Source organism: Carex rostrata, chromosome 10 (genome assembly GCF_964058835.1).
Source record: "Carex rostrata chromosome 10, lpCarRost1.2, whole genome shotgun sequence".
In the NCBI taxonomy this organism is placed as follows: Eukaryota; Viridiplantae; Streptophyta; class Magnoliopsida; order Poales; family Cyperaceae; genus Carex; species Carex rostrata.
In genome coordinates this window covers 5,860,746-5,875,148 of record NC_135927.1, presented here as the reverse complement: position 1 = coordinate 5,875,148, position 14,403 = coordinate 5,860,746, and the positions used below count along the sequence as shown (strand labels likewise).

Below are 14,403 nucleotides of genomic sequence, written 5' to 3'. Positions count from 1 at the left end.
ATAAAACTTACCGCGTCAGTCTGACAATCTTCATAATTAGCAAGGCCAGAACCAAAATGGTGGGGGCAAATGCATAGGCGAATTTTGTGGACAGCATGGCTTATAATAAGTCTGTTTCGTCAAGTCAAAACGTCCAAAATTTTGTTTTGGATGAGATGTTTCATCATCATGAAAACAGAGCGACATTTGATTAGTAAAATAAATACAATTCCCTTGTATATCATCACGACCGGAACTCGACATTGCGTAGGAACAATTGGCACCAAAAAACAAAGCAACATCCCCTAAGCTTTTAAAATGCGTACTCCAGCTGACAGGATATTTATGTTTAAATTCACAAAATTTCACTCGCTTCGGTGTGTGATTTTCCAAACTAACCTGCTTTTTATTGTCTATCTTCAGCATGGTGAGTTCACCATTCAACTCTAGGAGGTACTTTGTCGATCCCGGGGTCAAGTAACTGGGGATGATCGTTCGTTTAGTAAAAGAGCCTCCAGGATTCCAGTAACAGAGTTCATTCATTGAAAAGGCATATACTTTCCCTCGAAGTGCAGTGATATCCTCACAACCCGCAGCCATCCAACTCCATTTTGTTTGGCCAAGCTTCGCATAGAATAAGACCCCTTGCTGGGTCAAACAAAAAGCTTGCAATTCGTTGGGATTTTTGGGACTCTGCCAAATAATTACTTTGCTGGGGTGCTCATTTTCTATGCCTTTCGAGGGGAGAAGGACATGGGTCCCCGTAAGAGGATTGATTAGGTGAAGCTGGAGTTGCTGGTCAAGGGTCACGAGCCAGCCATTGTTGGAGCCCATCCAGTGGTGTTCACAGAGCAAGGGGATAGGGATCCGGACAGAAAAATAGGCTTTGGTGCTGAGATCATAAAAGGTGAGGACACTGCAGTTGCGGTTGGAATGGGAGTTTCGTGCAAAGCAAAGCATCCACGGGATGGGTTGGTCGGGACGGATTGGAGGGAAGGAAGGGAGGGAGGGACAGATTGTGGAGGCCCAGGAGGTGCACACGGCGGAGAGTCGGATGGATGTGGTGACATCGAAGCGGTCTGCAATGGAAAGCAATAGGTCTGGTTGAAGATTGGACCAGGAGGAGGCAGTCTTGCGGCTCATGCTATTAACAGACATTGATCGATATCGTTGTCAACAAATGCAAAAATATATAGATGCAATTGGGTTGGAATTCAAATCACTCAGATACCTGAACACATGAGGTTAGATCCAAACTGTTTGTTTTGCCTTGCTACAAATCTTCAAGCGACACCACGAATCTAATTAGGCCAAAATTCCTTACTCGATTGTTCGAATTTAGGATGCATGGCAGCTATATATTGGTAAATTAAATAAAAATTAGTCACCGCCCTATTTTTGTATGCTCATTAAATAGTGCAAAAGTAGTTTTTTTCATTTTTCCAATTTAGGTGGGAGCTATGTACGGGTATTTGGAAAAAAAATATATATATGCAGATTTTTCACTATTGGAATCTGAGTTTTTTCGAACGGAAATAGAGTTTATTTCCAAGGGTGTAAAGGGTCCTAGATCGCGTAATGCATGGAAATTCCTGTCGCATGTAGGAGCCCTAGATCTTCTTGTGTAACAGGTTCCAGACAGTAGACTCAAACTTTGTGTTGATCTTCTGATTCTTGTATAAGATGTTGAATTCTGGTATACCCCCTTCCGTGCCTTCAACCGAGTCAGGTTCTAGCAACCCAGCCTGTGCAAAAAGACAGTATGAAATAATACTGGCTAGAAACATTTTGTATTACTACATGAATACATAAAAAAATTGGCTAAAATTTCTGATTTCATTGCTATCTTATCCTGTACTTGGTTTTTTTATCTATTTCGCTTGCTATCAAGGTTTAATATTACCCCAGGACAAGGCCCATTAACTGCATGTTCAAATTAAAATCTACCTTACTTTTCTTGTACTCTTTTCTTATTTGAACATGGATATTCAAGAACCAATAAGAGTTAAGTTTTACCTTACTTGATGCTGGTTTGAAATTTACCTTACTCGGTTCGTTTTTATATTATGATTGGTATGGTTGATGTTTGTTCTTGGTAATTTAATATTTGTGTATGTATGACTTGAATTGCTTAAAACTGGTAATTAATCTTGTAGAGTCTGACAGACTTTTTACATTAAGGATTCCATTATTGGATTGAGGACACCAAGTCTTGTACATCAATGATAATAGGTTAGTCTTTGACCAGAACCACAAGAACAAAGGTTTTGATTGAGGTGAAGAATTTAACCGTGATGCCTCATAATCGGGAAGCCTAAGATTGACCAAAATAATTGTAGCAAAGTATTAATTGTTTGATTGTGGTCAAAAGTAAAAATCCCCTTAGATAGTGACAGCCCTTAGGAAAGGAATATTAATGCTCATAGCATACAAGCATAGTAATAACAATTCTTTGGAATAAGACTAGGACAACAAAGAATATGGCCTATATAGCTAGAATGATGTACGGTGAGAAGCCCGAATTGTATAGGTCCATCATTACTTCATGAAAGTGACCTTTTGACACTGTTTGATTAGAAATCCCATCATATCAAAACATGAATATAAAACGAGTATTGTAGTAATAAGACCAACGGATAGTAGCCGAAAGCCCCTAGACTTCAACACAACCGCACCCCCCTTTACTTGCATTTATTTTAGAATTAATTAATTTAGTGAAAATTATTCCCTTCCATTATCTCTTGGTGCAACACCCGTATTACTACAAGGGTCGATTGTGCGCTTGCAATCGATCTTACCTTACTTATAGGGTCATTTATGAATTTAAAAGTTAAAAGTGTATCCAAATAGACCACCAAATCTTATACCTAAAATAGACAACAAAATTCAAAACTTTATTAAGGAGGTTATGGAACTATTAATTATTTGAATAATTATATTCATCTCCACACTCCTATCCCCACTCCATCCCCACAACTACAATTTATAGTCTCCACTATTTATTTAAACATTTCTAAAATTAAGGAGGTTATGGAAGATTACATAATAGTCTCCACTTTATTAAGGAGGTTAAGGAAGATTACATTATAGTCTCCACTAATTATTTAAACATTTCTAAAATTAAAGATTCCAAGTTAAATAAGAAATGTGATAATTATTTAGAGGTTGTACTATGGTCCCCACTAATTATTTAAACACTTCTAAAATTAGAGGGTTCACTTTTAAAATTAGAGGCTGTACAATGGTCCCCACTAATTATTTATCCATACAAAAAATATTCATCACGATAAACGTATATGAGGTGTTTATTCAAGTATTTTTTACATAGGTATAAATACTCTAGTGTATAAGTATAAATACTTGTAATACTTGATATTAATATTTTCATATGTCAGTCACTGTCATATGTAAAAAGTATTTGCAAGTATAGATATGAATACTTGCACGATGAGGTATAAATACATGTGTAACGACGTGTCCGAAAGTATGTCATCATGGATCTCATTTGAAAGAGAAAATTACGTAAAATACGTTTGTGGTTTTAGATTCACAAAATTCCTCATATATTGTCAGAAATGTGGATGAGATTGAAACGAGATAAAAAAATCCACCTCTAAAAATGTGCATGGTCCCTCATGTAGTTTGAGATTTATTTGGAGAGACAATTATTTATGTAAAAATTGTTTACCTTATTGGTATAAATATTTTCATTCTTAGGGATAAATATTTTTGTACGTAAGTATTAATACTTTAGAAAAAAAATCAGTGCTGGAGTTTTTATGGTCCCCCATGGTAGTTATGGAAATTAATGGGGGCATAAATGTGAAGATGAGAGTGCGGGGATAATTATCAACATCCTAATTATTTCGGGTTCATGTTGTAGAGTTTGTTCTTATTTTGTCAACTGATGTCATCTTAATCATTGATTGGATGAAGAAGTTATGCTAAAAATACAGATACGGTGCAAAACAATTTACATGTGGAACTGATGTGCTAATGCTATTTTAGCGATTTCTATATATTTTATCTTTGATATTATTTTATGCACAATGTTTATACAGATTGTGTTGTACTAATTTTAGAGTGTGTAGAGATATTGTGTGGTATTTATTTCAGGTAATATAGTGGGCTACTTTAACCACATCAATATTCCACCATTGTGGAGTACAAGCAAGCTACTTAAAGATTCAACTGTCTAAAATTAAATTAAAGGTTCTTACAATATTTAAATATAATGAAATTAAATCGTTAGAAAATATATATAAATATAAATATATCCAATAAGGTACTATTTATAATAGTCAATTGTCAAGTCCCCTCTAGTATTACGATATCTAAATAGGACAAAGTCCCTATTAATGTTTGCTCATTAATATATTTCTCCATTAATGCTATAAAATGATAACCAAACAAAAGGTACCGTCAGCAAGCAACGAAGAAAAAAAAAATTATATCACCTCATCAATATTCCACCTTAATTTGTGCCTCTGACAAATTAAGAAGTACAAATAAAATTAGGATTCTATATTTTGATCTCTTATAAAATGGCAAACTTATCTTTCTTATCGTAGACCCTTGTGTATATAGAAATTAAACGAGGCCTCCTCATTACCATTGTAACAATATTCTCATAATTCTAGTCGGCTATCTGCTTGTCGCTCGATCATCTCAAGAAGATATTCTCAGGTATGAATAGCTTTCCATCGTGAATGCAATTTCTTGACAATGATTTTTGTCACTTTTATCTTAACTTGTAATATTTTATTGATAATGACATTTGGAAACTGAATCTAACCAATTCTAGATATATTATTCATGCAAGCAATATCATGTTACACAAATTGTTTCACAATTGGAATTAGAATATTGTGATATACGATGCTTCTACCATATATTTTGATTTCCAGTATCATCCATTTAAGAGTATAATAAGATTTACTGAATAAATTTTCTTTCTATAATATATTATGATTTCCAATCTTGAAATCTCTTGCATAGATATTCTATATAGAGACCTGATGGCGACATAGGGGACACTAAATTAAATTCATTGTTTTCTTCATCTTTGTTACAAGTAGCCATTTCTCTTGGCTTGCTTGCACCAATTTTAAAAGACAATGGCTACATGGGCCAATCTCCCATCCGACCTGCTGATCTCTATCTCTGACCGCCTAGACAGCCTCAATTGCCTCCGATTATCAGCCGTCTGCACTAATTGGGCCTTCATCATCCAACCCCGCCTTCCCACTTTCCCTCGGTTCCGCCTCGACCAGCCCATCCCTTGGCACCTCATCAATACTTGCAACTCATACAATAACTGCGGCCACACTGATTTCACCTTCTATGATTTAACCACCTACACCGCTTACTGCATTACCAGCCCCATCCCGTTTACCCTCAATGGCCCCCGTTGGATTGGCTCCAACTTTGGCAGGCTCGTATGTATCGACGATAAATCCCAACTGCACCTAATCTCACCCCTCACTGGGGATAAGCAACTACTCCCCTCTGTGAAACTCCCCCATGACTACGAAGGAAACCTCAACGCATATTGGGACGCTCGGCGGAACACCTTGAAATTTCACTCTCATGAAAAAGTAATTCTTGGTCGGGTGTCTGGTCACAGTTCCGGTAACAATAATGGGCTTTTGCTACTGTGTTTCTTCCAGCCGCATGGTTTGGCTGTTTTGAAGGTTGGAGACAATAAGTGGACCTGGTTAGACCTTGAAAAACATTACAAGGATGCCATCGTTTATCAAGGGAAGATCTATGCCATGACAGATGACACTCTCTATTGTTGGGAAGATGAAGGCTCTTCTTTTAGGGCAGGAAAGGTCGTTCTCACCATAAAAAATAGTATCTTGAATAACTTTAGAAAGTACCTCGTCGAGTCTGGAGGCAAACTTTTGATGGTTTGTAGGAACAAGGGACGTGGCAATGCAATGAATATGTATGAGCTTGACCTAGACCAGGGACGCCGACTGTTGAGTTCCGTTAAAAGCATTGGAGATAAAGCGGTATTTATGGGTCTGGATTATTGTCGCATAGCATCGACTATTGGCCTTGACAGTGCAGAAAGGAATTGCATTTATTACTTCGATGAATGTTGCAATGATAATGATAATAAATATCACTTTTTAGCTGTTTACAACTTCAAGAAGAAAACTTATGTGCGATTCCCCATGAACAAGAGTTATCCGACACCGTGGTTCTGGCCTTGTGATGTCAAATAGCATTTCTTAATTTGGCTCAGGCATATTTATCAGTTTGTACGTAGAATCACTCAGTAGCGTCAAATTTATTGTAATAATTACTACTGTTATTTTTCATAGCCTTGTGATGTATTTTTTGTACGTAGAATCACTCAGTACCGTGGTTCTGGCCTTGTGATGTATTTTTTTCTACTGTTATTTTTCATAGTGTGTATCACTCATCAATTAGGACTGTTATATGAAAGGTGAAGTGTCTCTAATTTTGCTGAATTTTTTACCAAAACTGGATGTTGGAGGATATTCAGACTAAATAGTTGATTGAGTAGCAAGATTGCAAAATATATATCCCGGAGAACAAAATATAATTAACACAACATTATATATGTGCTTGTTGTTCAAGTATTGTTTGGTACACTCTCTCTCTCTCTCTCTTTTAATTTCCCGTTTTACAGAAAGTGTCTACAAGTAATATATGGAGTTAATTAATTAACCCAATTTTTTCTTGTAGAAAAAATTACACCATTGTAACTATACTATACTATTCAATGCGCTTTCAAATTCCTATGACTTTCCCTCCTATCAGAAAATAGTCCTATGAAAGTATAAAGCAATAAATTACCTCAATCATTCAAAAACTATTCATCATGGAAAATCGCTTTTGTTATTAATTTATACTTGTCAAATATGTTGTAGCTTGTATATGTATATACCTTTTTCCATAGTAATTTTAGTGACTCTCTAATAACTTACTGTATATACCTGTTTCAAAGTGCCACCAACGGTGAAAATTTTCTTGTTCTTGTTGTTAAAAGACAGATTGCTCACGCATAATAATATGCAGCGTCGAAACATGAGGTGCAATTCTCCTTGCATTTTATGTGAGAATTACCCGGTACAACCCGCCTTTTATGTGTTCTTTCTGTGTCCCTATGCTGTGCACATATGGTTATCTTGAATAATAAGGTGGGTTTTAATCTGGTAAACATAGGCGCAGACATTCACACAACATGTGAATGTTCCGTCCGCAACCTGCAGGTCAGAGGGGGGGACTGGAAGAAGAGGAGCACCTCGCTGATTTTGTGTACCAGCTCGATGACGTGGAGAAATGCAGTAATTTTTCTTATTAAAGAATGCAGCCACAGATGCTTGCAGATCAGATATAGCACGAAGCAAAACTATGGATGGCAAATTGTTTATTGCCTCATTGACAGGGTAACGCAAAATGGTCCCGTTACGATCTTTCCCGTTAAGCTCATGTGTCAGTTAAGTAGTAATGGAGAAGAGTATAGAGTCACAAATAGAACAAACAACAAAACAATAAAATTTTATATTCAAACTTCCGTGCCCCAACACCAACTGTGGGTTTCCATACATATTTAAAGTAAAACAAAACTAAAAGTTATCATAGGAAATGCTAAATAATAAATACTATTAATGCTAATTTATAGTAAACCAACAAAAGTTCTAATTCTTATCAAAACTCGTGCGGTCAAATCAATAGAAATGTTTAATTGTTTCAAGGCTCCTAGAAGACCATGCCATTTAATTGTTTCTTAGAAGACCGCCCATGCCATTGTGGCCTGGATGAAATATAAAGTTGTACATTCAATTCATTGATTGGATTGGATCTGGTGTGCCCATCGTTTACGTCCGAATCTGAATTGGATATTTATTCAATACGCACTGCGTCACAGGGCAACAGTGTTGTTTTGTGCAATGGAGTATTTTTTTAATATGATGCTGAAACGTAATGGTTTGAATGTTGCTGAATTACATGTTTTTCTTTCTTATTATTGATATATTATCAGTTAAGGCTGTGCACATGAATGAATGTTTTATTATATTAATAATATACCAACCTTGTTAGTAGGGGTGTCAATGGGTAAGGTACGTACGGGTGGAGACATTTTCATAACCATACCTATTAAAATTGACTTTACCCATATCTACCCATATCCATTAACCTTATCCTGCCCTATCCTTATCCGTTAATATTCTCGGGTAACGAAATGGTAGTGGGTCAATAACGAATAATACTAATATAATAATTTGTTTTATTATATTTTACAAATTAAACATAAAAAAATAATTCATTTTATATATATGCAATTGTATTTTAATAAAAACACGAATATATATTTAGGTGGGTTGAAAATTGAATTAAATATATATATATACATATACATATGTACATACATACATACATACATACATATAGATAGAGTAAGGCTACTATACATTGCAATGCATAAATATTTTTGTGCATTAGACTATAAATCATCGGATTCAAAGTCCAAATAACTGATTCAAACCGTTCATCATGTTCTCCATATTAATGTGTTTGGAGACCATATTATATATATATTTTTTTAAATTTTTTGTTATCTTTTTAGATTTATTGAAAATCATTGTTTTTCAGACAAATATGGACCATAAAAAACAACGATTTTCAATCAATCTAAAAAAATAGTAAAAATTTTTTCAAAAAAATATAAAATTTGGTCTCCAAAGACATATTAATATGGAGAACAACATAAAATGCATATGCATTACAATGTATGGTAGTCTTACTATATATATATATATATATACACACAGAGAGGGAGAGAGAGATGGGTTACAGTACATTGTAATGTATAGGCCTTTTTGACAATATAAGAATTTCTATGTAGTGCAAAAAAGAATATTGTTTGTCATTTTTCAAATTTAGGGTGCATGGGAGCTATATATGGGTAAATGAAAAAAAAATTAAGCCTGTTAATTGAGATTAATTACCTATTTTTGTATGCTCGTTATTTATTTAGGGATATATTTCGAGAAAGATATTTATTTAATGACTAAACAGAAATAGAAAATAAAATAGATATAATTATATATTTTTTGTTGTATAATTGTTGTGAAATATCACATATAGATTCCACCTGACTATTTCCTTGGATTAAAGTTAAACAGTCGTTACTGGATCTTACCTAGTAATCCAGCCCCATACTAAATAAATTAAAGTTTATTGTTTCTTTTATGACGATATTTTTTATGATGTAAATTAAATGGTGGATGTTTCAGTAATGAACTAAACAGGAGGTGCATGTGTTTGACACCATTTTTATGAAGAAAAAAAATGAAGCTACAATCAATACGGGACTTTATAGTAAGAATATATATGGAAGGGAAGGGTTGTATATGGGTTTATGAAAACAATATGATAGCATGTTATAAATTATTTAATGCTCTGTTGTAGAAAATTGTGTTCATTGTTAATTCAGAAACCATATTTATTTGAGATTTGAGAATGACTTCGTCCCTAAATAGGCAATAAGCATAAATCTGACGGATAAACTAATTAACACGCTGCATGGAGGCCCCGTCATTGCAAATATATTTTCTTTCGGCTGAGCTTAAAATATTGAAATGTAACATGCAATAATGGGCCCAAAACAAAGCAACTGAAGAAATTACAAGGCCACTTTATGAATTATTAAGACAAGTAGACATGCATGCATGCAATTGTTGATTGGTTACAAAAGGGCTCTGATGCCTGATCTGGACTGTTCGATCTGTGTTGAGTTTTGCAAACCGTTTATATTCACGGGTCGGTTTATAATTTTAATTTTTTATATGAATTTCAATGAGGATCGAACAGTTCAGACCGAACATCGGACTGAATTTGGTCCGATGCCCATGAGATATCTCCCAATGCTGTCAAAGTTTTACCTATTAGTTGATAAATTTTACAATTTAGTCAAAATTCTCATGTATTCCCATGAGAATGATAACATTGCATCATTGCTTATTGAATAAGTTATTCAAATAGCACTAAGAATTCTAAAAAATCCTACAGAAATACAATAAACATCTTCATTGTCCTAAAATCAATGCACTAGGTTAAATTCTATGGAACTTAAGCGGTGCGCCATGCTCAGGATGTACAGTGATAACAGTGCAAGGTGCATGCTGGTACTTTTCTGACAACTCAAATACGAAACGTTGAAGAATCATACTCAAGCCCATTTTAGCCTCGAGAAGTGCAAAATTCTGCCCGATGCAGATGCGTGGGCCCCACCCGAAAGGAAAGAAGGCTCCTTGGCCATCCTTTGCTGCCTTTGAGATGCCACCAGCAAACCGTGTTGGTTTGAACTCGGTAGCATCAGGGCCCCATATGTCAGTGTCATGGTGGATGAATAGTAGGGGCAATCCAAGAACCACACCGGGTGGAAGAGTTACATCACCAAGCTGCACGGTTTTGTATGTATGACGGGTGAGCATAGCTACTGGAGTATACAAGCGAAGCACCTCGTATAGTATCATGGTCACCTAAATACAAAATTATTTAAGAACTTGAAATAACAATATATGGTGAGTTTTGAAATTTATTTCCAAATTGACATGAATTATATTTCGTAGTTCATCTCAAACTAACATAACTGATGTGGGAATGAGCAATTAAGATTTAACTTTAAAGAATACTTTAATACATTAATTCTAAAGGCTTTCAGTTGGGGGTATGTTATATTTGTACAATGCATTCATGCTTGTATACCATCAGCAATTATTCTAGTCTGATACAAGATCATAATTGTCATGTTCAATATAAAACAGAATCATACTTATATTAAAACTCACTATCTGCCCATGTAGTTCAGTAAAAAAAAAAAATTTGATCATATTTTTTTAGCGGAAGCTAACATTATCGTCTTTCGGTTTTCACGTAATTTATTTAAAAATTAAAATACTCACAATCTTTAGCCGACTCAAGCCAGTAAAATCTGGTTTCTCCATCCCAAAATGTTGTAACACCTCCTCACGCGCCTTTTCTTGCCACTCGGGATGCATGCTCAACACAATCATTGTCCAAGTAAGCAGCACTGAGGTAGTATCCTTTCCAGCAAAATAAAATAATTTACACTCTTCTATCACCTCTTCAGTTGTCATACCATGACTTGAATCGGATTTCCCATTTTGCCCCATTTCCCTCATATTGGACTCCAACAATAAACCAAGCAGGTCGTCTTGTGTGCTCTCCCCATTTTGGATGGCTTTCTCTCTTTTTGTTATCATGCCCCTAAGGAGTGTGTCGACCTCTCTATCGATTTGCTTCATCCTCTTATTGTTTTTTGTTGGGAGGTACCTGCAATATCAGTAAAAAATGTTGCTATATTTTTTTTATTATTCTTAAAGTAGACAAAAATTGGTTTAGTACCGGACTAAAATAAGAGGAAAATGATTAGCTCTTAGTCCTTTTTTTCTTCTAGTATTTGTAACTTAGCTTGTAGACGAGGATATATATATACACTACTATAGTGACCCTCTGGGGTGGACCCGGAAAGACCCAGAAGTAGGAACCCTCAATTTTGTAAAAAAAAAATAGGTCATGTATTGTTGGTCTGTGGCCTATCTCTGGTGAAAAAGTTTGCCTATTCCCGAGTCAAATTTATTTTTTTCCCAACTAATTTTTTTTCCGTCTCAACTCGTTTGATTCCTAGCTAAACTCATATTTTTGTACTTAGCCCAACTCCTGAGTCCGTCTCTGGTGACAGTGTGACACTTGATCACAAATTACAAAAATCATGTCACAAATAAAAACAATGATAGCAAGGGGCAGAATGTATACCAGTAGAAAGGGATGTAATGGGTGCGAAAAGCCTTGACAAGGCACTCAGCTTGTTCGCCTTGGAGCTGAAAAATGCGCCTTCCTTCCTGGTAACTACTGCCAAATGCTGATCTTGAAATAACATCTCCAGTAAAATTTTGCAACTCTGGCCACACATCCAACTCGAACGACCCGTCAGGTCCGGCAGAGTTCTCCCATCTTCCTACTAGTTCATTGCAACAAGTAGAGAATGCTGGCAACATCCTCTGAAAAGGAGCATGTGTTCATGGACTCTTCAATTAGAAGAAAATAATTATATTCGCACCTTTAAAATTTGAAGCTTCTGAAATTAACTTTTTGAAACTTGGACAGGTAGATTTGACGATTTGTCATTGCTCCAGGAATAACAGTTCTCTTGTTATTGTCAAGTAAACTATTCTGATAATTAACATGGTTCTGGTTAATGCCAGTACACTAACCTTACTAACAAATATGCCAAACTGGCCTAATGTAGGTACAAAAAAATTATGAAACAAAGCTGGATTGAACAATGAAAGTTTATTTTTGTACGAATTAACAAACTACCTTTAATTTTTCTAGATAAAAGGCAGGATTGAGAATTCTCCTGTGCTTATGCCATTTCTCCCCTTCATATATCAAAAGTCCATCTGCTAACAACCGAACAAATCCGCTTACTTTTTGTTTCTCATAGTGCCCAAATTTATTGGATAGAATTTCTCTCACTAATTTTGGATCTCTGATGGTAACTCTTGGATATGGTCCATACCAAGTGAAGGATTGTTTGCCTGTTTTTTTTTAGAAAGAAATTAGTATTCACAGTATCATACACCATGGCAATTAAAGAGCATTAATGAATAAAGAAAGGGGGAATTTCTTGTATACCCCTAAAATGCTTGTAAATTACGTATACCCTCTCTAATCTTCATAATATCATATTTATCCATTCAAATTTCAAAACTCACAAATTTATCCATTTTAGGGTCTTTTCAAAAAACTAATGTTATATTTATAAAATACTCATATTACCCTTTAATAAAAAGATGATAAAACATGTAGCCCATTTAAGAAAAATGTAAGTCTTTTAATTGGTCGCATTCCGAAAACAAATGGTTAATTTTTCTACTTGTCATGCAAACATCAAAAGTAGACAAATTAACCATTTGCCCTCGGAAACATACCGACAAATTTGAAGACTGACATTTGCACAAACATGCTACATATTTTTTATTTTTGTTAATAAAAGATAATATGGGTACTTTATAAATCGAGTTTTGATAGAAATTTAAGGTAATAAAATGGTTAAATTTGTGAGTTTTTGAAATTTAGAAGGGTATAAAAATATTAAGAACTTTAGAGGTGGGAATATATAATTTCAAAGTTTTTAAGGGGTATATATGAAATTCCCACAAGAAAGAAAATGGATCTTCCATCTGCAATGAGAAAAAAAGAGAAAAATGATAATAATTCTCACCGTATTCTTTCATAGCACAATGTAGCATTGGCTCCACACGAGCAGTAATGTCGTGCGAATGGGGCATGAGCTTGGCCCGAGCTTCATTATTGAGCCGATTGTTCTCCTTTACATCACCGGAGAGAGATCGGTACATGGTGCCACGCAATCCTTGCTTCCGGAGTGCTCGGTCCAGGCGCCTTGGCCTGAGCCATGCCCATTCAAATGTTTCAACTGCTATCCATAGGAGAAGCAAGAAGAAAGCTCCAATGAAGAAGCTCCATAGGTTTAACCCAAATTGGTAAATCATTTGTTGCGTCAATTGGTTATTACGCAATTAATTTTCTTCTGTACTGGTATTGTTGCATGTGACTGTTCCAGTGGAAGAGGGATCCAATAAGCATGCATGGCTAGGGAGGTTAAATATGTCATTATTTTAACATATATGTATCGATATTAAATTTTTTTTTTTTGGTGATTTCGAAATCGTTGACGTTGCTACTAAGTGACCATTGATTATAATTTTTTTTTCATTTTTTTTCCCATGGAATCCGGGGAAAGTTTCCAATGCACGCCAAATACAGAGAGAATAAAAATCAGGTCTATATTGACTGTAATGTATAGATGATGAAACATTAATTGGTTCTGTGTTGCTTCTCTTCAAAGGATGTTGATATAACGTCCAATACACATCTTTCAAGCAATATAATGGTTGAAATTTTTATTGGTAAGAGAGATTTATTATTTTTTTCCTTGAAAAATAAATGGATACGGTTCCACCAAAAACAAACTGATGGAACTGTACCAATCACTACAATAATGGGACAGTATCTGCGAGGATAGAAGTGATTTTTGATGATGTTATATTCGCAGATAATCCTATCACTAATACTGATACGCTAAAAAATATAGCATGTTTTTGTAGATAGGATTTTTTTTTATCCTCGCAGATGTTGTTCTATATATTCTTGTAGTGAATAGTGCAATCTCAGCATCTTTTGGACAAATATGTGGTCTAAATGGAGTAGAAATAGGGTTTTCTTAAGTTCACCAAGTCCCTTTGTGAACTAAACACTAAAACCTAACAGATTGACTTCAAACGAAAAATTTGAAGCGTTGAAACCCATTTACCTTATGAGTAATGTGTTTACATA

The 14,403-nt window shown here is 35.0% G+C and overlaps 2 protein-coding genes across 2 annotated transcripts; one reads left to right on the top strand and one right to left on the bottom strand.

Moving 5' to 3' along the window:
* The first annotated feature begins 5,096 nt into the window (after positions 1 to 5,096).
* On the top strand, positions 5,097 to 6,212 carry LOC144560205 (F-box protein At2g17036-like). The gene has a single exon (XM_078309381.1). The coding sequence runs from the start codon at positions 5,097 to 5,099 to the stop codon at positions 6,210 to 6,212; it is 1,116 nt and encodes a 371-aa protein (XP_078165507.1).
* Positions 6,213 to 9,925: 3,713 nt separating this feature from the next.
* LOC144560571 (cytochrome P450 CYP72A616-like) lies at positions 9,926 to 13,672 on the bottom strand. Its single transcript, XM_078309801.1, has 5 exons — positions 13,271 to 13,672; positions 12,364 to 12,584; positions 11,800 to 12,044; positions 10,926 to 11,316; positions 9,926 to 10,502 (listed from the first exon to the last, which is right to left on the bottom strand). Exons 1-5 carry the CDS (start codon positions 13,557 to 13,559, stop codon positions 10,074 to 10,076), a joined length of 1,575 nt encoding a protein of 524 aa, XP_078165927.1. The 5' UTR covers positions 13,560 to 13,672; the 3' UTR covers positions 9,926 to 10,073.
* Positions 13,673 to 14,403: the final 731 nt, after the last annotated feature.

Coding starts and splice junctions, on each gene's coding strand:
- LOC144560571 (XM_078309801.1), bottom strand. CDS start 13,559: ATGATTTACCAATTTGGGTTAAACCTATGGAGCTTCTTCATTGGAGCT. Junction 12,045..12,363: donor TTTATCTAGAAAAATTAAAG/GTAGTTTGTTAA, acceptor GCTCCTTTTCAG/AGGATGTTGCCAGCATTCTC. Junction 10,503..10,925: donor GCTTGAGTCGGCTAAAGATT/GTGAGTATTTTA, acceptor TTTTGTATTTAG/GTGACCATGATACTATACGA.
- LOC144560205 (XM_078309381.1), top strand. CDS start 5,097: ATGGCTACATGGGCCAATCTCCCATCCGACCTGCTGATCTCTATCTCT.